The sequence below is a fragment of the Solanum stenotomum genome, chromosome 9, assembly GCF_019186545.1.
Source record: "Solanum stenotomum isolate F172 chromosome 9, ASM1918654v1, whole genome shotgun sequence".
In the NCBI taxonomy this organism is placed as follows: Eukaryota; Viridiplantae; Streptophyta; class Magnoliopsida; order Solanales; family Solanaceae; genus Solanum; species Solanum stenotomum.
The window spans coordinates 56,038,687-56,063,810 of NC_064290.1; the positions used below are offsets into that span (position 1 = coordinate 56,038,687).

The following is a 25,124-nucleotide window of genomic DNA, read 5'->3' on the forward strand; positions in this document are numbered from 1 at the left end:
TAATAATAATAACATTATACGTTATCCGATAAGTCTAAAAGTCTATGCCAACTAGTAAATACCACACACATGAATTTTGCCTCTTTCATTATATGTCATATTTTTTGTTAAGAATTTATATGCCATTATAATTTTCTTTTATTTGATTTGTTTATGTATCCTTTTGAAAATAGTGAGTATTTTGTCTTTTCTTGTGTTTAAGCACACTGTGGTCTGTGGTATTCCGTCTTAATATGAGATAATTATGTGATTCCTCACCCTGAATTTTTTTTTATATATAAAATATATTTGTTCAGAGAATCTACTAGGACACAAATAGTTTTTGTCCTCTCCTTTTTTTTAAAATGAAGTTTGACCCACATTTCGAATGAATTTTCAATAATCTCCTAAAATTATGTTAATCTTTTAAAGGTTATAATAATCAGTGAAATGATAGGTATTTTTTTATTTGAGTCCCAGAAATAAAATTGCAATAAGATTTTTAAGAGTTATAGTTGATTATTATATTTTTAATTCCATCCCTACTACAAAATTGAACGTCAGAGTTTCTTTTCATCCGACTTCTTATAATATTAAACATTTTAAATATTAACGTTGTACCTTATTTTAATATTTTAATATATAATTTATCTTAAAAAAATTAATAGAAGAGTCGAAGGGCTTAAATGGAAAGTGAAAAATATCATCTGTTTGGGTTAGATCTTGCCGCCCAGTTCAACGTTCAATGGGTCCCACAGTGGAACCCACCTGTCAACACCTGAGTTGCTCTCTTAGCTCGCCACGTGGAACTTCTCCCGTCGCCGTCAAAAGCCGTTAAACTCCTTAACAGTTCTTTCACCTCCCTTCAAAGAATTTCGTTATTATAAACGTTATGATAATTTAATATTTTATCGATAAGATTGAATAATATGTGCATAAAATTACACATCTTTTCGTTTAAATAATTTAGTTTTGCCATTTAACAATGAACTTCATGCTTAATAGAGGTTAGTTCTTCAGAAGCAGAACTTATGAATAATATAATAGTACTACTTTAAAAAGTAGGAATAAAACATACGAAATGATAACCAAATAAAAAGAATATTGTATGCTTCTTCAACTTCCGTGAACTTCACCGTTAAAAATAGACTCCAATAAAGATAACTTTTGTTTTCCATTGAAAAAACAGAGTCTCTCTGTATCCGTTGCATTAAAAAAACAAACTCTCCCTATATTTTTTTGAATCCTTAATTACCAAACACGAGAAACTCGTTAATTTTTTCGATCAATCAATTCATATTGTTTAGCTTTTCAGATCCAAAATTCCACAACCGTTTAATGCCTTTTAATTAATCTTCTTCTTCATTGTCCTTTCACTTTCCAGAATCCGTTGTAGTTCACTCACTTTCTCCGGCGCCGGCGCCGGCGATTACTCATTCTTCACTCTCTGACAGGTACACTGAATCTTCATTTTTGATACCATATCTGTGGAGCTAGAGTTTCGTCTACAGGTTCGGCAGAACTTAATAGTTTTTGCTCAAATAATACATTTTCTCGAATTCAGAACCTATAAATTCAAAATTATAACGCAACCTTTGATTGTTGCTATTCTTCACATTTTTGGATTGTATTAATGCTCAATTTCTTACTTAGTAAGTAAATAATGTGTTCTGTGCTCTGTTTCATTCGTAAAACCATAGTAAGTAGTAAATGTGATTTATGATTCATGTACTTGTAATTTGCATGAACTTTTAATGCCAATTGCTTAAGGTGTTTATACGCGATTAAAATTATTTGTTAGATGTTGAATGCCATTTGACTTCTTTATATATTTATTTTTTCATATTTTGAGCCACTTAGTGAAAATTCTGGCTCCGCTATTTATTGCTGTGCGCTAAATTTCGTGTTTTGTTTGAAGTTTATTGAGGAGATTGAAGATGCCACAAGAGAGTAATCAAAATCAGAGCAATTCATTGTTCATCAGTCCAGTGAAGAATTTGAGAGGATTGAAGGGAAATTTGAGTTATAATTCAAGTAGTAATGAAGTTTCTTACACTGAGGAGATGTTCAACGATCGTGATTTAGCTCAAAGAAAAGCTGAAGAAGCAGGTACGTTAATATTCTTTTTTTATAACAATAGTGTCCGGACACATTACTCTCGGTGCATAGTGCGTAGATATCAGGTAATTCTATCCATTATAGACAAATGAGAACGAATTACATAGGGTCATGACCTTAGTGGCAAAGCTAGAAAAGTTACTAGTCCTAAAATGTCATACTTAGATTTGAACCTTGATCATAATTAAATTTTGTAATAATCTTTTACCATTATATTAGAATATTCCCTTACGTCAAGAGAATTTAATCATTTGTATATAACAAAATAATATCATTTATTATGGTGCATTATAGTTGTGTAGCAAGGGAGATTCAGTTGAATGAATATCCTTACCACAACTTAGCTTCGCTGGTTAGATAATTGTGAAAAATAACAAGTCGTATGTATAAATTGACGAGGGCAACCCACGATTATACATACGAACAAAATAAACTAAGATGATTCTAAGGGTGGTACTAGTGGTGTTGTTGCACCAAGAATTTAAATTTAAGATGAAAAGGATGAAATAAAATAATTAAAAAAATAAAAGAATGTCCCTCACATCATGATGTTGTGGAGTTGTTGTGAACTTTTGTGTTGTTTGGTTCACTAGTCTTTAGACTAAAAAAAGTTTCTAGTAGCCAATATGGTCCACCCCCATTACTATACTTTTGCCTAAACAAAGTTAAATTAACAAAAAATGATATCTAATTAGGGTAATTAATCGTATTTTCCTTAAAATGACGCTTAAAAGAAGTTGATAATCATTAATAACACCAAGGTGCACTACCAACCTTATGCTACACGACTTGAGATAAAGATTGGATCCAAAAAATATATCTCTACTTTTATGTACATGTGGGCCAAAATGCACTCATACTCAAGAGTAGTAATCAGGGGCAGATCTAGAATTTAAAGTCTGACAAAAGCTAAAGCTTTATTGAGTTCAGGTGAGATCATTACTTTAAGGCTAGATCCTCCTCTTGTACTATCGAATATGTTTCTCATGCCTTAATAATTGTACCTTATTAATGTTTTTTTTTTAAATCTCATCTCAAATCTTGACTCACTGTCTTTTACTAGACCTCAAGGCTGGTCTATTTCAGGAGCCTCTATTTTTAGGTAGGAAAAAAAGTACATGAAAGCATATTGTAAGGAAAAAAAATGATTTTGCCTTTAAGTAGGGCTATGTCTTATACATTATTGCCTGTCTATGAGCCCATTTGCAGGAGCCTCAGTAGCCCAGATAGTACTTTGTTAAAGAAAGATTAATAATTTTTTAAGCACCTCCAATAATATATAGGTTAGGAGTTCGAGTCACATAAAATATAACCAATATAAGAATTTATTTGTTCATTCCCCTGAAATGGAATGGAGGTATAAGAACAATAATATTACTAATACAACAACAATGTGGGAGTGGAGTGTGGAGTCTGAGGAGGGTGGTGTGTATACAACTTTGCCCCTACCTTGTGAAAGTAAAGACGGTTCCCAGAAGCCATGTTAAACATAACAAAGAAGTAGCAATAGCAATAACAGATAATATGATAACTGAATCACTAATAATACTCTTAATATAAGTTTTTAGGGAACATACCATGCATGGGGAAATTAAGCCATACATGACACTATTAATTTACTTCTAAAATTTCTAACTAAAGTTAGATATTAATTACTTGCAGCTGCAAGGAGGTACCAGGCGGCGGAATGGCTGAGGCAGATGGACTCCGGTGCATCGGAGGTGCTCCCAAAAGAACCAAGTGAAGAAGAATTTCGTTGTGCTCTTCGCAATGGCCTCATTCTTTGCAATGTCCTCAACAAAGTCAATCCTGGTGCTGTTCACAAGGTACTTATAGTAGAGTTGAACTTCTACATATTGCTAGTATAAAATAAATCACCTAAAACATAACTTCAGTTAGTTACCATAAAGATTTTAAGTTATATACACTGACGTTGTAATTCTTTTTTACAATATCCCTTACTGTCAAATGCACAAAACATAAACAATAAAATGTGGGATTAGTAACTTTAAACATAGTTTATGTCCTTAAAAGAAGGGATTCTTGAACATTTAAGCAACTAACTATGTTTTGATACCTGAGATTAGGTGGTGGTGAATTCAGTGGTTGATATGTCCTCAGAATGTGCAGCTCAATCTGCTATTCAATACTTCGAGAACATGAGGAATTTTCTTGTAGCCGTTGGCAAAATGCAGCTTTTAACATTCGAAGCATCTGATCTTGAAAAGGTTAGACTAATCAGTTTGTTCACATTGGCGTGGATTATATGTATGTATGTTTCACATTGTTTTTCCAAGCTACATTGTATTGAGCAAAGGTTTTGAACTTGTAGGGTGGTTCATCAAACAAAGTTGTAGACTGCATTTTGTGCCTAAAAGGATATTATGAATGGAAACAAGCCGGAGGAATTGGAGTTTGGAAGTATGGTGGAACTGTCAGGATCACGTCCTGTCCTAAAGGATCACCGTCCTCATTTGGTGGTAGTGACAGTGCAGATGAGTCGGTGGATGACTCCGAGTCATCACAATTCGACCAGCTGTTGGAATTTCTCCATTTATCTAGCGAGGTCTCGCTTGAAGAATCAAATGCTGCTAATATACTGACCTTCCTCTTTGATCGCTTTGGTCTCGGGCTTCTACAGGCTTATCTTATGGAGAGGAATGGAGTTGAGGACTTCCCTTTGAATTCAATGGTAGGTAAGACTGTGTAGTTTATCTAAAAACAGGAAGTTCTTATTACATCGTAACCTGCCAATAGAAGTCGCAGCTTATTAGATCGATACAACTTCTGTAAAATCAATCAGCAATCAAGTAGTTGGTATAAAGAACTTCGCCGATTACCATATATTCAGAATGTAGGTGAAGAAGTCCAGGTGTATGTTGCAATCTGAGTCTCTATCACCATATCTTCTTAACACATCATAACCATTCCTCCACAGTGACGTAACTTGCTGTGACAATTTTTCGTCTTTCGACTTAAAAATTTGACACTGATATCAAAGCTACTTATTTCTTCACTTTCTTCACTCACAATTGTAGGTGTCTACTAGTTTTCAGGAATATCATGTTAGAAAAATTCCAAGTGTCATTCCTTCTTTTGTACTAAGGATGAACATTTGCAGGTAATTGATGCTGTGCTGAGGAAAGTAGTCAAGAACTTCTCTGGCTTGCTGGTTTCTCAGAGCAATCAGGTAACAACATCAGCTTTTATCATAGGCATTTCCTTGTGTAATACCAACGTTAATGCCAATTAGCGTTGTCACCGGATGTGGTAGATTGATAGTTACTTTGACACCTGCAGCTCAGACTTTTTCTGAAGAAAATATTGGCAGATGAGTGCAGTCCTTTATCAAGATCAGAAGTTCTCGAAGCCATATCAAACTATTTGCGCCACAGAACTAGTTTGGTCTCCAGTGAATGCATTTGTGGTGGGAAACGTGAAAGCAGCTGCCGTAATAATGGTTTCACCGCTGCCAATGAAGAAATAGTTGATGTTCAACAAAAGGAGTTGGAGGTATGATAATTTGACTACAGCAAGTTGATTGAATCATGGATAACAATTTGTTGGTAGAAAATAGTATGGAACACAAATAAACAATAAAGACTAACGAGGAAACGACTAATTCTTGTCTCGTTAATTTATCGTTCAGGAGCTCAAAATCTTTTGCAGAGAAACCAAGCTAGATGTTCAAAAGTATAAGTCAGGATGGGAAGAAGAATTTAGAAGGCTTGGTTAGTACTATGCAAATGTCCTTATTTGTACAAAAATGAATGAAACTTCTGTTCCATCTATCAACTTCTATAATCTTTTTACTGTATTTGATTCTGAAAGTGATTTTCCTCAGTGCACCATATTAAGGGACTCGAGATGGCCTCGTCTTCTTATCACAAAGTATTGGAAGAAAATCGATTGCTTTACAATCAAGTCCAGGACCTAAAAGGTAGTTTCTTCAATTCTCATATTTTCATATAAAATATTTGTGACATGGAAATTAAGTTTTTACTTCTCACCAGGGACAATAAGAGTATATTGTAGAGTTAGGCCCTTCCTATCAGGACCACCTGATATGCAGTCCACAGTAGATTATATCGGAGAAAATGGAGATATCATGATTGTCAATCCTCGTAAGCAGGGTAAAGATGCTAGGAAGATTTTCACTTTCAACAAGGTCTTTGGAACTAAAGTAACTCAACGTATGTCTTCTTTCTCACCTTGCCTTGCTCTAGCACCTTCTCTCTTTTTCTATTTATAATAAGTAGCACATTTCATTCTTTTCTATCACAAGATTGTGTTTGTGGAGTTTTCTCTTAATCAATATCATTCTTTTTGTATTTTCAGAACAAATATACGTGGACACTCAGCCGTTGGTTAGGACTGTCCTTGATGGTTTTAATGTTTGTATCTTTGCTTACGGACAGACTGGCTCAGGGAAGACATACACCATGGTAATTTTAAGTGATATAAAGTTTTATGGGATTGAATATTGTGTTACTTCAAGTATTGATAACAGTATGCTGCATTTTGATATCTTACAAATGCATATATTTCATGCTTCCAGAGTGGTCCAGACTTGACCACAGAGGAGACATGGGGTGTAAATTATCGTGCTTTGCGTGATTTATTCAGCACTACAAAGGCAAGACATGACATGATAGAGTATGAAGTTGGAGTCCAAATGATCGAGATATATAATGAGCAAGTGAGAGATCTCTTAGTCATTGACGGAGCTAACAAGCGATATCCTTTACACATAGATATATGATGAATTAAATAGTAGCATGCTCACCTGAACTGCAACACTTACACAGTAAACAATTCGGATTTAGTTGTCTAACCTTGACATTTCATACATTGGAAATACGAAATAACTCCCAACTGAATGGCCTCAATGTACCTGATGCTAGTCTGATTCCAGTTACATGCACTCAAGATGTTCTTGATTTGATGAGAATTGGGCAGAAGAACCGTGCTGTCGGTGCTACTGCTTTAAATGAGAGGAGCAGCAGGTCTCACAGGTACCTGTTACAGAAGCAGATAAACATTATGAACTGTTGCATGATGTTATTCTTCTTTAATTTTCTTCCTACTTTTGCAGTATTCTGACAGTTCATGTTCGAGGAAGAGAGTTGGTATCTGGATCTACATTAAAAGGCTGCCTTCACCTTGTGGATTTAGCTGGAAGTGAGAGAGTAGATAAATCTGAAGCTGTTGGCGAGAGACTAAAGGAGGCGCAACATATAAACAGATCTTTGTCAGCATTAGGAGATGTTATCTCTGCTCTTGCACAAAAGAGCTCACATATTCCTTATAGAAACAGCAAGCTTACACAAGTATTACAAGACTCATTAGGTAGACAGTAATCATTATTTGGTCATTTTTTCGAGTTTAATTCGTAAATGCAATAATTTTCACATCCAACTATGATAGTATTCCTCTGTCGAACTAGCTAGGCTTGTTACACCCATGCATGGTCCTGCTGAAAAAGACCAAAAATCCTGAAAAAGTAACATTTTTACCTTCTGTACTCCCTTACAGGTGGTCAGGCAAAGACGTTGATGTTCGTGCACATAAATCCAGAGGCAGATGCATTTGGAGAAACAGTTAGCACCCTCAAATTTGCTGAGAGGGTTGCTTCCATAGATCTTGGCGCAGCTCGATCTAACAAAGAAACTGGTGAAATTCGAGACATGAAAGATGAGGTCTTAACTTCTTAATCACTGGTTGAAAATATCAAACAATTTCTTGTACCTGTAATTGACGTCTTTGTGTTGTTTCTGGTTGATTTAGATCTCAAACCTTAAGCAAGTGCTGGAGAAGAAGGAAGCTGAACTTGAACTCCTAAAAAGTGGTGTAAATGTTCGAGGACAAGCATCACCTCTACGAACAATGAGACACATTGGTAATAGTAACTTGAAAACGGAAGCTAGTCATCGTCCTCTAGATGACATTAGAGAGGTAAATGAGTTGGAAATCCAAGTAAAACATGCCATTCACATATCATACTTGCAACTGTTATTTACTTCTGTTGTGGTGAGATAGGTAAGAAGCTGTTCATCAGGTAAACAAAGGAGGTCTCAGTTTCCCTCGAAGTTCACGGACAAGGATTTCATCCCAAAAATGCCCTTGCTCACAGAGGAAAAATCAGCAGCCTCCTCCATGAGGAGATCACCATCACCACCAGTTAGAAGATCAATATCAACAGATAGAGGTGCTCATGTCAGAAGCAGAAACAAGCCTGAAACATTTGAAAATCAACCCGTAATGAAACTGCCTTTCCCTGGTAGTGCTCCTGTCACCATCAATAAGCCTAGTACCAATATGCCGGCTATTGTCTCTTCGGATAGAACGAGAGGATATCAGAGTTCAAGAGAGCAATCCAGGCAGGAAAATATCTCTGATGTTCTATATAGCCTCCAGAAGATGAGCAACAGGAAAATTCCAGAACACGACGAGGAGCAGTTTAAGCAAGTGCTTAATGTAAGACAAGGTGCAATCAGGAAAAGTAAAAATGAGAACAAGATCAAATCCAAGCATCAGTTATCAACTAAAATACAGATTAAATCAGATGTTTCAGTGACCTTACTTTCTGATGGATGTCATGGTGGAATGATGGATGAAGCTCAGAGAAGCGATGTTTCTGAGTCTGAAAATGAGAATGGATTTGTTGGATCCAATATAAGTGGAACCATAAGGTTTGGTAATGGACATCTTCCAAGAAGCTTCTCAAGGAACTCCCAAAACGTTGAACGGTAAGGCCTACTTCTTTGAGAATCAACATACTATATAACAACTATTTTTTTGTATTAACTAATTGATTTCATACAGAGAAATATCACAGACAGTTGAAGCATTTCTTGCTGGTAAATATGAAGACAGACCATCAAGTGGAAACAACATTCTTCGAAATGCTGAGGTAAACAATTCATTCAATCCTGAATTCAGGAAACCAGAAGATAAACCATCGAATGTCAATAGAATTGCTCGAAATTCAAAGGAAGTGAGCAACTCATTGGCTCCAGAATTGAGAAGAAGCAGATCAACACCACGCGGAAAATTCATGTTTTTGCCCTGAGAGAAGTTTGATATTTATATACTACACATCATTTGGATCAACTAATTTGGTAGTTCTTGTACAGCCACTTAATGCATTTTGGAGCATGCCCCTCATTACTGAGAAAGTTGAGATGGTTGTTGATGTCATTGAGGACTTCAACCACTAATATATCCTCAAACTTCATTTGAAGTGATATATATTGCCATGTATTTATTAATACAAACTGATAAAACTTTAAAATATATGTAAAAAGTTGTTCTTTGTTTGGATATTTGGAATGAAACATCAAAGGCTTTTGTGTGGATATAATGAACATTCGAGTTATATTCTCTCTGTGATACTCTTAAACAACATCTTTATACTCCATTTGAACAAGAGACTACATCAAAGCAAACTCAACAACTGAGTATTCATTAATTTATTAATTATTACTCTATTTTTATGTAGATTTAAATATATAATTTTTTAAAAAATAAATAATTTATGTTCTAGTTCACGGTTAAAATTTAAATCTCGAAATTTTAATTGCATGACACAGAGATGAGTAATATTTAATCACAAAAAATGTAATTGACGAATAGTAGTGCATTTTTTTTTTGGGAGATATCTCTTTTTGACAGTACTATTTAGTAAATAGTTTTATTTTTATTTTTGTTGCAACTTAAAACCATTTAGACAACTTTTTTGGAACAAATTATTTTTATAATTAAAAAACACTATATAATGATCGAAAATTGCGTACGATTGAGCAATATATTAGCAAATATTAGGAATTTCCGGTGTGTTTGTTTCCAATATTTCAGCGTAATATAAATTCAAGATTTAAACTTTATCCAGTTAGTTTATTGATTTTTTCATGTGCCAGAAATTAGTCACATACTCCTTTGAGACATATATTTGTGCAAAAAAAAAAAAAGCAAAGTAAATGCATAAAATACTGTTCAAGAGTCATTTTTGGCACTTTTGCCAAATAAAAATGTACCAAGCCCTAGCGCTGGGAAACAGAACATGGCACTTTCTTTCATAATTAAAGCTTCAATCCAGCTTCATTCTAGAGCCATTATCATCCCCTGGTTAGCAATTTCACTCACTTGAGAATTTATATTAAATTCTTTATACTAGCAGCTGCAACTATGTTTACTGGAGTTCTGTCATGTTCACTCATATTACTGCATTTCTTGATGTTATAGAATAGTATTTTTATAACCTGACATTTCTTTTAAGGCTTCTGTGATTCTGTAAAGTGGGTTGGTTAAGCAAATATTTAATTTTTATGGCAAAAATGACTATAGAAAAGATAACAGCAGTTTATTGTCCAAATTGTTGAAAATGGGTAGTTGTGTTATGTTGGATTTTTAAGCAAATGTTTGATCTTTACGACAAGTATGACCATAGGAAGAGATTACCGCAGTTCATTCTCCAAATTCTTGAAATAGGTACTTGTGTGAGTAGATTTAGTGAAGAAAAGGTTTAGTTTTTATGGCAAAAATGACCACAGAAAAGATAACAGCTGTTTATTGTCCGAATTATCAAAAATGGGTACTTGTGTTATGTTGGGTTTTTAAGCAAAGGTTGGATCTATAGGAAAAATATGACCATTGGAAGAGATTACAGCAGTTCATTCTCCAAATTCTTGAAATGGGTAGTTGTGTGAGTGGATTTAGTGAAGAAAAGGTTTGATTTTTGTAGGCCAAATGTGACCATCGAAAAGATTATTACAGTTCATTGTCCAAATTATCGAAATGGGTACTTGTGTTACGTGGGGTTTCTAGAGAAAAGGTTTGATCTTTAGGAAAAACATGACAATAGGAAGAGATTATAGCAGTTCATTCTCCAAATTCTTGAAATGGGTACTTGTGTGAATGGATTTGTGAAGAAAAGGTTTGATTAAGTTCTTGTGTTATGTGAATTAGTTAAAAAAAGGTTTGATTTTTAGGGTAAACATGACCATTTAACTAAAAGAGTACCGCTGTTTATTCTCAAAATTCTTGAAATGGTTACTTGTGTTACATGAATCTGTTAAGCTAAGATTTGATCTTTAGAGCAAATTTAACCATAGAAAAGATTAGGGCAGTTCATTCTTCAACTTCTCAAAATGAGTACTTGTATTACGTGGATTTGTTAAGCAAATTTGAAATTTATTTTGCAAACCTGCACATAGAAATGTTTTAAGCAGTTCGTTCTCAAAATTCTTGAATTGGTACTTGCGTCTCATGGTTTGGCTAAGCAAATCTTTGATATTTAGGGCAAATATGGCCATGAAATATAGTGCAGCTCATACACAATTTATTGAAATGGGCGTATAACTATGGTTGGCTTTGTATGTATGTTAGTCCAAAAAAATGGTTTGTTTTAGTATGATATGAATATATAATTATTAGGGTGCAGAAGTTCAGTGCCATAAGCTGCTCCCGAGGCAGAGATTATAGCGCTTTTCCAGTCAGGCACATTCCTAAGAGATCTAATGAATGCCAAGAGTCAGAATCTGCTTTGCCAAAGAAGCACTCTTTGGACAGAGAAAAACATAGCTTCTTAAACCGGAATGTTCAGGAAACTGAATTTTCTGTCGGTGGAGGGTTGAAGTATGGAGATATACCTTTTCATTCCAAGTCTCAAAATCATAATCAAAAGCTTATCACCAGCCTAGATGATGAGGTTGAATGGGGTATGGTTGAATTCATTCACATTTCTCTGTTGTTTCTACCTGTAGGTGAAACTCAAATTCAAATAAGAGGCTGAATATGGAATTTCAGGGAAGGAAGATGAAGTTGATGAAGATTTTGTACTTGAACATGGTATAGTTGAAACTGATAAAGCTAGGCAAGATGCTGAAACAATCGCAGTTCGATTACTTGCTTCAAGGTTAGAATATTAAATGTCTCGTCTCTCTCTATCTGGTAGTTATTATTTGCTGTCAACTATTATTAGCTCACTGTACTGATCTTACTTGCAACCTGAGTGTTGATGACTCTGACTCTCTGAGTTTTATACTAGATGGATAAAACATTCATCTCCTTAATTATATATGGGCATACCGCATAGAGTTGTGTGAGCATTGATTTCACTTAGAGAAAGATGTGTGAACGATGAAACTGTTTGACCTTTGTTGATGCACATGAATTATCTTTCCAACCATTGAAGCTAAGAATAGAGGCCCTTAGACTGATGCAAAGAGAACCACTTTTTGATGCATGCTTTTTTACTGTGCAGAGCACTTACGGCTGTAGAACTGAAGAAGAAGCTCCTGGGAAGAAAGTTTACAGTCAATGTTGTTAATGCTGTAATAACAGATTTCCATACCAGGTAAATCAAACTGGAATCTTGATGTTCCCATCATAGTTGTCAACCGTGTCTTCGATAATACAGAAATGTTATTTCAAGTCTCTGTTACATTTTGGCTATTGGTACTCATTTGTCACTTGTTCACCTACATTTTTCTATTGTTATCTAGAGTGAAGTGCTACACTTAAACTTGCTAAAGGGTAAATTGAAGAACATAGTGTGATGGGTTTTACGTGTCATTTATGAGTTCGTATTTCACTGATCCTTCTTAATTTCATCATAATTGGCCTCATCTGGATCTGTTCTGTGTGTTGCTCTAGGGGTTTAATCAATGACGGTCTGTATGCTGAAATGTTTTCTCGGTCCAGATGGTCTTCCTCAAGTTGGGGTCCACGACGAATCAAGCAAGTAAATTTTCCTCTTTGTGAACTGCTTCACTAATTGAGATTTTGAGCCTACTTTTTTTTCTTTTGTGTAGAGTCAATTGTTTGTATGGTTAATAGCATGATCCTCACCTACAATTTCTCTTTTTTTCCCCCTTCCAAACTTGGTTTTCATCAGGCTAGTGATGTGTAGTAGTTGCTAAATCACTCGTTGAAATACCCCTGGATAATCAGATATTTTCCTTTTCCCCGGGTTTATGCCCATTGAATGGCCTTGTCATTGTTTTGTTTAGGCCTTGATCAAGAAGGGTGTAAGTGAGGTGGATGCAGACAATGCCATAAAAATGGTCTTCAAGAACAACAAAGCTGGTGAAGAGCAAGAATCAACAGAATCAGGACATGCTATATCAAAACATTCTCTGGATCAATTGTTTGTCCAGGCATCTAAACAGTGGCTTAAAGGGCAAGGCGTGCCTAGAGAAAAACGTAAAGCAAGGATTATTCGTTGGCTTCAGTACCGTGGCTTTGATTGGAGCGTGGTTAGTTTCATACTTAAGAAGTTAGAATCCAGCTATCCTCAATAGAGCCCATTTACTCAGTCAAAGGGATTATAATGATCTGTTTGATGTTGCCTTAGCTCGACGAGGTAGACAAGAGCTCTTCCTACTGTAAAATGGCCCTTAGTGGAAGTACAAGGAACTGGATCGGTTATTCGGTCTATTTTTGCCATCTCAAAAATAGTTTTAAATGTTAAGATCAACACAGAAAGCAAGAGCTCAAAAGCCCTAAAGTCTTGTTGTATCAGGAAGTGAGCAGTTTCACTGAAAGTAAATTGTACTGTATTGTGCCACATTAACCAGATTGTAAATAAGAATGCTTCCATTTTCAACTTTTATGTTTTACACCCGGGTTTTGATCTAGTGATAAGAGTGCAGACTTGCAGTGTGATGTGTGGATTAGATGCACGTCATGAGATTTGAATCCTTCCATAGACAAAAACTTGATATGTAAGTGGAGAAGAGTTGAGGTTTGAATCCTTCCACCTGTCCAAGGGATTTCTGGATTATCAAAAAAATTCAACTTCATGTTTTCTGCATATTTTCATATATTAATAGACAATAATAAATTTTCAAATAGTTTCATTTTTGTAGTCTTCCTTGATTTAAGTAATTCTGTCCATTCTCATGGTTGTGGTATTTATTTAATCATTATTTTCCCTTGGATAAATATGAATTCATTTACCAAATTACATATTAATGTTGTGTAAGGTTCATTAAAGGAGAAATCGCTCCTTATCAAGATATTTTCATAGTGCTCAAACTCGAGACCTGGTTATATATAAAACTATTTTCAAGCAAATGGTATCATGGTTTTACACAAAATCCCACATTATGAGGGTAAATTCCAACTTGAAATTGAAGTTATGTGACATGCATCCCCAACCCACTAGCCTACTAATTGCTTATTAAAGCTTTTATCAGAAATCACATGATCATGTGATGGGGCCAACTCATAGTTGGTAGCTTGACTATTTCTTACAAGACAATTGGGAATCTTAATTTGCATTCAATAAATTCAAGGTACATAACTCCAAAACCCTCTCCCCACAATGATTGATTCACTTCCCACATGTACTTTCTTTTAATAACGGCGATGTCTAGAACAACTTGCATGCACATAATTATTTAACCAAAGATCTATTACTTTTTACCAATTCGCTTACTAAAGGCTTAGGCTGGTGAGAAAATAACATAGAAATGCTACTTTTTAGCCCAAGTCTTTGGGAAATAGCCATTATCATAGAGTTTCAAATTTGACGAGTGAAAACTATCTTAAGTGAACAGTCATTTGAATTGGTATATGTAAAAAGTCTACCAATTTCAGATAATGATGAAAATTGTTCTTTTCACTCTATAATGCTTATGCTAAATTGAAAACTTCTTTAATAGAATACATGATTTCCCTTTTAAAATCTATAATCTGCTCTAACTCATACTGCTAATAAAACATGCTATATTCACAAATTTGTTTACTATTTTGATGCCTTATTTGGAGATAGAGTTATCAGAAAATACAAAAGAGCAGCTACAAGACATTTGAGAATCCACATTCTTGGTGCCAGGTGATTTTGGAAGAGGTGTTACACTTGCATTTTTCTTCAACAAGTCGGATTCGGACACAACAGGATCAACATTCCGAATTTCCTTGAGCATGGCTACAACATCCCTCATCATCGGACGATCATCAGCTTTCGTGCTCACACACAGGAATGAAACAGCTAAAGTTTGCAGCATTTCATGCATCTCAGGGTCAGCTCTGCCTCTAAGCTTTGGATCAAGAATGTCATTTGGATCGCGCTTGCTTTGTAAGTGATCGCGTATCCATTGTACTAAGTGTGCACCACCGGGCAACGTTGGGTCCAGTGGATGCCTTCCTGTTAGTACCTCCAAGAGGACCACACCAAAGCTGTATACATCACTCTTTTCTGTGATCCGTTGCATCGAAGCATGTTCTGTGGACACATAATATGCAAGAGTCTTTGTCAATTCAAGAAAAGTTGATGCAACTAATCAAGCTGATATAAGGACTAATGAGTACAACACCAACAATATCTTTTGTATTGTGAGGATTCATCATAAATTGACTAGTTTTACGTTCTCCGTCATCAATCTAAGATAATGAGTAAAAATGCAGTAAAAATAATTACCTGGAGCCATATATCCATAGGAACCAGCAAGATGAGGCCTTTGGCTCTCCTTCAACAAGTCTGCATCAACATCAGTGTTGACAATCCTTGCCAACCCGAAATCGGCCAGGTACGGCTCCATTCTAGAGCCTAACAATACATTCATTGCTTTGACATCTCCATGCATTATAGGGGGTACACAGTCATGATGTAGGTATGAAAGAGCATGAGCTACTCCAAGGACCACATCAAATCTGTTCTCCCATTCTGCTGCTCCTTTGCCAACACCATGGAGTAATGAGCTCAAACTCCCATTGGGAAGGTAGTCATAGAACAGAAGCTTCATGTTCTGGTTTGAAGCCCAACCAAGAAGGCGTACGATGTTCTTGTGCCTGATTGAACCAAGTGTTTGAATTTCTGAACCAAATGCTCCTGATCCCTCTGATGACCACATTTTCTTGACTGCTAAAGTCGCCCCATTTTCGGTCATTATTCTGTAGACAACCCCAGAGCTCCCAGTGCCGATGACATTAGCAGATGTTAAATTATGAACAATGTCATCTATCGAAAAGTCCAGCTTTTGGTAAAGAGTCATTTCCCAAGTATCAACTTCCGGTCCATACTTAGCCGCCATTCGCATCCTGATCAATGTGTAGATGGCTAGCAGCACCAGCACAGCACTTATACTGACTAGGATTGACATAGCAAGCTTCATGGTGGTTTTAGCATGTCCAGCAGGCCCCGTTTGGATCACATCCCCACCAGAAATGTATAGAGCTTGGTTTCCAGTAAGATCACTCAAAGGAAGCTTATGAAAGAATGGAACATTGGGAAGTTTTCCATAGAAGTCATTGAATGATATATTGAGTGAAACAAGGTTCTGAAGGTTCGTGAGAACGTCCAAATTCCCGGTGAGTTTGTTGTGGGAAAGATCAAGGTTTCCTAATTTACTAAGACCTGAAAACTCACTTGGAATCACTCCTGTAAACTGGTTACAACTAAGGTTAAGAGAGATTTCAAGGGATGGTATTTGACCCAACTCTTTAGGTATATCGCCTGATAAGCCATTGTACCCGAGATCTAACAGCTGAAGCTTACTACAAGAAACTATCTCAGCTGGAATTCTACCAGAAAGTTGATTCTTCCCAAGATTCAATTTTGTTAATTCTGTTAAAGAACCAACATTTGGACTTAACGAACCCGAAAGCCTGTTAGCTGAAATGTCCACATACTGTAGACTCCCTGGCAGTTTCTCTGGCAAAGAACCAGTAAACGCGTTCGAATGGAGATCAAGAAACTCAAGATTTTGACATCCTGATATTGCTGAAGGAATTTCTCCCATAAAGTGATTGCCACTCATGTCAAGAAAATTCAAATTCTTCAACTTTCCTATTTCTGATGGAACAGTACCACCTAGCCTATTCCTATTCACTCTTAATCTATACAAATTTGTGCAGTTTCCAACATCAGTTGGTATAAAACCAGACAAATCATTGGAAAGAAGCAACAACTTTGTTAGATTTTTCAAACTAAAGATTTCTTTTGGTATGGAACCAAAAAGATTGTTGTAAGAAAGGTCTAAAGCCTGAAGATTCTCACAGTTAAACAATGAAACAGGAATTTCACCTGTTAAATTATTTTGCCAAGCAAAGAATAAAGTCAAACTCTTTAACTTACCTATTTCATTAGGAATTTCCCCTGATATGCCATTATTGTCAACTTCCAAATGAGACAATTTAGTACAATTTGATATTTCAGTAGGTATTGTACCTGATAACTTATTTACACTCAACTGCAACTCTTCAAGACTTGAAAGTTCACCAAAGCTTGTAGGAATAGTACCTGTTAAGAGATTCTCAGACAAGTCAATAACTGTAATAGCCTTACAATTCCCAAGCTCATTTGGAATCACACCAACTATACTATTCTGCCAAAGCAACAAACTTTGAAGCTTCCTAAGCTCCCCTATACTCCTTGGAATCGAACCGGAGATCGAATTCTGATACAAATACAAGTTCTGTAGTTCACTACAATTCCCAATCTCTTCTGGAATTGGTCCAGACAAAAGAGCTGTATAAATTGCAATTGTCTGAATCTTTTTCAGGTTTCCAATTGACACTGGCAAATTCCCTGAAATGCTTGTTTCAGCAAGGCCTAAAAAAACCAAGTTCAAACAGTTTCCAATCTCAAAAGGGAGTTCTCCTTTAAGATTTTGATTCCCTCCAGCTCTAAATTCTTCAAGATTCTTCAACTTTCCAATACCCTTTGGAATTTCACCACTAAGTTGATTGTCATAAATCAAGAATTTCTTGAGATCAGACAAATTCCCAATGTCTGATGGAATATCACCTTCAAGAAAATTTGAACTAAGTGATAAAGTTTGTAACTTTATAAGCTTACAAAGTTCTTGTGGAATGACACCAGTGATTGAATTATCACTAATATCAATGAACTTAAGTTCAAGATAATCTCCAAACTCTTTTGGGATTGGACCACTAAGATTAACAGATGAAAGAACAAGAGTGTTCAAGAATTTAAGTGACTGAAAATTTGAAGGCAATGGACCTTGTAAATCAACTGATTTAAGACTTATACTAACAACATGACCATTGGAATTGCAGTTTATGCCAAACCAATTACAAGGACTTTTATCTAAAGAATCCCATGATGTTAAAGCATCATTGGAAGTTATGTTTAATGTTTTTTTCCATGCAAGAAGTGTTTGAGTTTGTACATCAAGTGAATAACAAGAAGAGAGGAAAAGTAAAAGAAGAAGAAGAAAGGGATATGTTGAAGGAGCAGGCATTGTTTGCTGCTGCTAAGAGGGAAGAAGAGAGAAAGTTGAGGACTTTGGGATTGTAAAGGGGGGAACCCCATGTTTTGTTTATAGAGGAAAAACAGAAGAAGATCTGGATCCAAGAGCACTTTGAATTTTTCTATTATTATTATTGAACTTTGGTGATAGTTGTTAATTCAGAGTTGATGATGCAGATGGCTTCATTTGGATTTATTTATTCATATATTAATGTTTATATCAATACCATCTTTATCTTTCTTTCTTTGTTTTCTTTTGTTACATAACAAGTCTAATAAGTTCACTCTATGTTGTTCGGACTTTTTAAAAAATGTTATTTTATTGTGACTTATTTGTTGTCACAAATTAGGAACACTTGGCCAGCTAAGCTAGAGTGGAGCAAGATAACATATTCCCTTATTTTGGGGACAAGGAGCGTAACGACCTCACAATCTACTTATTTCAGCTCAAGAAGAAAAATGTCATCTAAGTGTTCCCTATTGCTCGAATCTCCTCTATGCCTGGGACGTTACGTTGTCTGGTTAAGAGTCATAGTTAGTTGTTGTTTTTGGTTGTTGATACCGGCAAGACCCATCCAAATTATGTCTGTTGACTCTATTCTCGACTTGAACTATATGTCGAAAAAGATTCTTCTCTTGGTCATGATTCCTAACGTTGTCTAGTAGAGATGTGATTATCTTAAGTAAATTTTGGCACCGCATCTATTATGCACGGCCGCTTGGCAGCACATGTGTCGTATCATTTATACATGCATTATTTTAGAAGAATTTGTTACGTTAGATAGCTTAGAGTATTTTTTAAAAATCCGAGCAATATTAATTTGAATTGTATGGCGCAAAGGGAAACAAATAAATGCTGGTTTTAAATGTATAATTATCCTATCCCTTTCTTTTTAGTTGTAAAATTAATGTCTGATTTTGAAATGAGGCCAGCACCATTACAAATAATAACTCTTTATGAGGACCAGTTCCTGCAATTCTTGTTGTCTATATAATTACAAGGTACAATTCATTAAGAATTTACTTTTTGTTTGGTTTTTTAGGGGTAGGGGTCAGGATAGGGTTATTTTGGTAAATATTTTTTGGTTTCCAAAGTAGTGAAGAAGAGCATGTTCTTTCAAATGGTTTTAAATAAAAGGTACAAAAATGGTCCATCATCTCATGTACAATAGTATGAGTCAGCCACATGTTATAGTTATATAATACCTATGGTTAGTAATGACTTTGTGATGAAGTAGAGGACAAAATCAAGTTTCGGTACATCTCGACTATTTCATCAGATATTTATCTTTTTATATCAGTATAGATATCAACTGGCTCTTAAAAAGCATGTCCCAACTATTTCATCATATATTTATCTTTTCATACTAACATATACAATTGGCTATCAAAAAGCATGTCTTGACTATTTCATCAGATATTTATCTTTTCACACCAGCATATATATCGACTGGCTTTCAAAAAGCAAACTAAAGAATGAAGAAAAGGATAAAACTAACAAAAGAAAAAAAGGTCAAGAATGTCTTCTTACTATACGAAATATGTTAATTTTACCTTATATTATATTTTTGGATCATTCATATCCTTATCTTTAACGATTTGTCTTGTGTTACGGCCTCTTGATTATAGTGAAGCTACAACCTGAAGATGATTGGTGGTAATCTTAAACCATAGTAAAAACGTAAAGTTTGAACATTTTTCATGAAGTATTTTGATATGTGAATTAGACCAAGCTCATGTTGAACCTCCATTTAAATCAAAAACAAATATAAGACGATTGCTTAATGATAAAGATATGAACAACTAGGGGTGTCAACAATGAACCCAAACATAGGTAACCCGTTCAACCCGCCCAGAATTTTAAGGGTTGGACTCAAGATAATTTGAATTGGGTTCAATCTCAACTCATTCAAGTCTAACCCATTTTGAGAATCTTCAATTCAGCCCAATTCAATCTCCAATTTCAACTCGTTTAAAACTCTTTACTAAGATATGTTCCTATATTAAAGGTATGAATTATTATCTATTTAACATCTTTTAGGATTTATCTATACATTTGTTACTTTTTAAAAAAAATCTTGAGATGAAATTCGCATTGTAATTATAAAAGTTAAATATAACTATGTTAAAATTATTGAGATTAATCGGGTCAAATTGGGCGGGTCAAGACCCAACCCATTTGAGCCCCAAGTAAACTTGGGTGGGTCAAGACCCAACCTGATTTCTATTTAAATTCCATTTTAATATCTTCAATTTCAACTCAATCCGACCATTTGACACCCCTATGAACAACTATGAAGTATAATAAAAGGTAAAATTAAACATTTTGTATAATAGAGAAGTAAACTTAAACCTTTTTTGCCATTTGCCATAACAAATAATGGATAATTTTCATAAAAAATAACTAAGCATAAGGGATTACCTTTCTAATCTTTCTCACCCAAAATTAAACAAATAATTAAAGGGCAAAAACATATTGTTAATTTAAAGCTTGGGGATCTGGATCCATAATTCTTAGGAGGTAGTAGAAGAATAAGTGCATATGAATAATAAATAATATAATATAATGTATTTGTAATACAATAATTATACTTATAATATTATCATTAAGATGGAGATCTCTTCTAGTAGTACTGTAGTAGTGATGAGAACATGCAATTTTTTTAAAAAAATAATTAAGCTTTAATTAATTTAATTAAATTGCAAAAGTTTGAGGTCATGTTGTCGGGAAGAATATTAATCTTGTCTTAAAATAATACTTAAAAATAAAAAGAAAAAGAGTACTGCCCTTTAATGGGAGAGACAAAAGTACAACAACTTAAATTTTTTTAAATTGCTTTCTTTATTTAAAAAAAATAATTGTAGATTAGATCTCAATCCTCTTACTTTTAAATTTAGCTTAATTCGATCACGGGTTTTTCACTTAAGAAGATGTTATTAATTCATTTTTCCTCATTAATAGTCAGTGGTGTAGCCACGTAAGATAAATGATGATGGGTTGTAGCTAAATTAACGGTTGACCTAAATGCTAAGGGAGAACCAACTAGCTAGGTATTGACTTAAGCAAAGTTTACATTCATAAATACAATATCAGCCGATTAGCTTTACTCAAATTTCATTAGGATTATAAACAAAATCACATAAGTTTATGTTCGTAAAAAGTAACAATAGCCTTACGTATCAGGATTTATTATCCTTTATCTTGATTTGATTCTTTTAACCAAGTCGTTGTCTATAAATCGCATGCTCATTCTATTGTAACATATATCTTTGCTCCACACTAATTTAATAACTTTTCAAATCATTTAACATTTCTTCTATAAAGATTTGAAAAAAGAACCTAATTCAAAGTGATATATGACACATAAAAAGAAGTGAAAAAGAAGAAAAACTCAAAAAATGGGATGAAAATATTTATGTACTATATGATAATGGAATCTTCACCATTTTCTTTTTTAAGTCATGAAAAAAAAAAGTAGTACCTTTTGAGAAAGTAATTGTTGATTTTAATGTAGGAAAAAAAATAATCACATTTGTTACTTATAGCAATCTAGTGAATAGTCATTCTCTTTGAGTAAAAAGATGTCTGACAATTATACTATATAGTTGGAGTTGGGAAAAAAATCAATGTGTAGAGTAACTGTCTATTTAATTAAAAGCTACTCATTTTCAATGAAGTAGCATTGATGGTGAAATATTTTTCTTGTGGTTCATATGGTAAATATATAAGAGAAGCATTGAGAATGTGGTTTGTAATTAATTTATGCAGTACTTTTTTTTTCATCGTCGATAAGATTTTTCAGACTTGAATCTTGAAAATGAAAAGGCGTCTGATAAGAAGCATTAATTTCCCCTTTTTATTTTCATACTTATTTATCAAGAGGCGAATTTGTGAATTTTATTTAAAATTAAAAATTAGATATATCGTCCAAAATTATTAGACACGTGTCGTTTTAATTGGAGCTAGGGTTTTCTATCATTTATACTCTGTATGATTATATTATTAATTCGATATAATATTACTCCTAATACTTTTGTTTTTTCATCTAAAACTAAAACTAAAAATAAAAATAAAAGAAGAGAAACTTCACCTCATTCTGCAGACTTTTTTTAAAAATATTATTTTTGTGAATTTATTTGCCTATTTCTTTAAGATCTAAAGATTCAATATCTACTCTATTTTTATTTAAATTATTATATGTGATCACGTGAGCAATGATATAGATCTCAGCAAATGCATGCCACATGACATTGATCTGTTTAAATTGGTGCTCACATGAGAACATGAAATGATTGGATTTTATAATTTATCCAAATAATTAAAATCTCACATTACCAATCATGGACAAATATTGTTTTTATCCTAGTAAGGAAAATTTGAATAAACAAAAACAAGAACCATCAAATATTGCGATGGAGTAGTAAATACTATTTCATCCTTATTCAAAAGTTTAAAGTTCGAATTCTATATATGAAATTATTTTTGATATTATAGAGCATCCTATGCTGAAGGCGTATCCAGATTAGTTGAATTTTTAAAACATATATCGAATAATGAGAGAAGAACAATAGGAGTTTGTGGATGTTCCATAGAGTTAATATTTGACTATATATTATAATTATATTATATACCATCAATGCCACCAACTATATATATGTGAATGTGCCCCATGTTCCTCCCACAACTCCTCCACCTCTATTTCTTTTGAAATATTTGAGTATTTTATTTTTGTCTTTTTTGGCAATAAAATTAAGTTCCAAATTATTTGTCTTCCATTGTTTCTAAGTTGAATAAAATATATAACAATTATTAGAGAATTTCTTAACCTTATTATGCAAAAAGAATATATCTATGAAGATAATAATGATGGTATGTTTATTTATATATTGTTTACTAGATTTAATTTGAACCTACTGTTACAAAACTATATAATGCCATAGAGTAATATAATAAGAAGTATCATTTTTTGTGATACATGTATAACATGAAAGAGTCATTTAGAAATTGTAATCTGATTAAAAAACAATACATGTTGAAATTCGAAGAATACACATAATACGAGATTGATTTAGTTTTCAATTATAATATACATTGTGTAAATCCGTTTATTCAAATGCTTACTTCCCCACCAATAACGGACTTTATAATGAATTAATTGAAGTGCGTATAAATTACTTTGAATATTTCGTTATTTTTTTATAAAAATAAAAATAAAAAATTAGAAAGTTGAAAGACACCTTGTTCATATGGGATGATGCATGGGCTTTTTGATATTAGCCCACTCGTGTGAGTTAAGATTATGACTATAAAAAAGTTGATTGGATAGTAGGTGGACCCTCTAAGCCCACAAAATAATTTAACCATATCCTCCATTTTGGAATTAGTGAAAAAGTTGATTAATGATTAATGTCTAATAAATTTAAATTATATATAATGATTGTTTTATATTGTATGGCGAGGCTATAANTGGATAGTAGGTGGACCCTCTAAGCCCACAAAATAATTTAACCATATCCTCCATTTTGGAATTAGTGAAAAAGTTGATTAATGATTAATGTCTAATAAATTTTATGAACAAATTACTTAACTACATTCCTTTACTTACCTTAATATTCATTTATCCCTATTTATTTCAAAAATTTCAAAAATCCCTTATTTTACCTATGTATCCCGCTATGTGGAATGTATCAAACACTATGTATCCTGTACACAACGTTATGTATCCCGCATGTATCCCGTGCACAACGCTATGTATCCCGCTATGTGAAATATATCAAACCTAATGTATCCTGTGCACAACGTTATGTATCCCGCAAACATCATTTTTAAGGGATTTTTGATAAATAGAAAACTAGAAGGGATAGGATGTTATTTAGTACTTATAATATGTGGTTCCTATAATTTATACTTTAAATTATGTATAATGATTGTTTTATATTACAATTACGTGTTTTAGTTTTGTATGGTTAGGCTATAACAATTCAAAACATTCTTTTGAATAATATGATTTTGTCGGCTTAAGTCATATTTGTATAATTTTTTCAAAAGAATTCTCACATTATTAAGAATATTTAGTACTTCTTATATGTAACATTTTTTTTTTGTTACTAACAATCAATATAAGACTTTATTTACGGATTTCATAATCTCTTTCTTGAACTAAATTTGCATGATCCATTGAGAAAAAGTTATGAGCTTATCTAGAGATTAATTGTGTGTCTTGTGTATTGATCATCGAGTATTTATACCCATTGAAGCCCATACAAACTCTTTATGTGTATGCCCTAAGATGGAATAAGCTAGTACGTAGAGCCCCGCGTTATCACTTGACCCAAAGGTCATGTTGGATTAAAACTAGGTGCGGATTCAAAATCCATTACTTTTTATATTTTATTTTTAAATTTTTAAGTGAAAATTTTAGATCCGAGGCTGATTATAACAACCCAAAAAATTATTATCATACAAAAATCGCTTAAATAAAAAGAACATTGTCGAGTACCACCGGCTTAATAATTTTGTGATTGCATGTCATAATCATCAAAGTAAATATTTTAGATTAACAACATTCATTGAATACAAAACTTAATTTCAGCAATCTTTTGTCTATATCTTGTTTTTTTTTTCTATTAGCTAAATGCCACACCAAAGTGATATTGACAATGACCCATTTAACTTTTTCAATTTGTCGATCGTACGTGTTAGCTTTATTTTGATCATCACATTACTCTAATATAATAATTAATTGATAAATCAAAGATTAGGCCTGTCTAATCAAGGTCACTTTAAATGTCATATCACTGTCTCCAA

The 25,124-nt window shown here is 33.7% G+C and overlaps 3 protein-coding genes across 3 annotated transcripts; 2 read left to right on the forward strand and 1 right to left on the reverse strand.

Annotated features, from left to right (window-relative positions):
* The first annotated feature begins 1,165 nt into the window (after positions 1-1,165).
* LOC125875667 (kinesin-like protein KIN-14F) lies at positions 1,166-9,454 on the forward strand. The gene is made up of 18 exons (XM_049556676.1): positions 1,166-1,433; positions 1,898-2,088; positions 3,760-3,923; positions 4,185-4,325; positions 4,430-4,789; positions 5,219-5,287; positions 5,398-5,610; positions 5,747-5,828; positions 5,942-6,037; positions 6,111-6,290; positions 6,436-6,542; positions 6,656-6,834; positions 6,948-7,112; positions 7,193-7,446; positions 7,633-7,796; positions 7,885-8,052; positions 8,137-8,846; positions 8,923-9,454. Exons 2-18 carry the CDS (start codon positions 1,917-1,919, stop codon positions 9,167-9,169), a joined length of 3,471 nt encoding a protein of 1,156 aa, XP_049412633.1. The 5' UTR covers positions 1,166-1,433; positions 1,898-1,916; the 3' UTR covers positions 9,170-9,454.
* A 636-nt stretch (positions 9,455-10,090) lies between these two features.
* Positions 10,091-13,709, forward strand: LOC125875669 (uncharacterized). Its single transcript, XM_049556678.1, has 6 exons — positions 10,091-10,224; positions 11,533-11,816; positions 11,905-12,013; positions 12,362-12,454; positions 12,754-12,841; positions 13,110-13,709. The coding sequence occupies exons 1-6, from the start codon at positions 10,160-10,162 to the stop codon at positions 13,398-13,400; spliced, it is 930 nt and encodes a 309-aa protein (XP_049412635.1). The 5' UTR covers positions 10,091-10,159; the 3' UTR covers positions 13,401-13,709.
* Positions 13,710-14,824: 1,115 nt separating this feature from the next.
* LOC125875668 (LRR receptor-like serine/threonine-protein kinase RGI3) lies at positions 14,825-18,511 on the reverse strand. The gene is made up of 2 exons (XM_049556677.1): positions 15,524-18,511; positions 14,825-15,328 (listed from the first exon to the last, which is right to left on the reverse strand). Exons 1-2 carry the CDS (start codon positions 18,306-18,308, stop codon positions 14,862-14,864), a joined length of 3,252 nt encoding a protein of 1,083 aa, XP_049412634.1. The 5' UTR covers positions 18,309-18,511; the 3' UTR covers positions 14,825-14,861.
* Between the last annotated feature and the right edge of the window lie 6,613 nt (positions 18,512-25,124).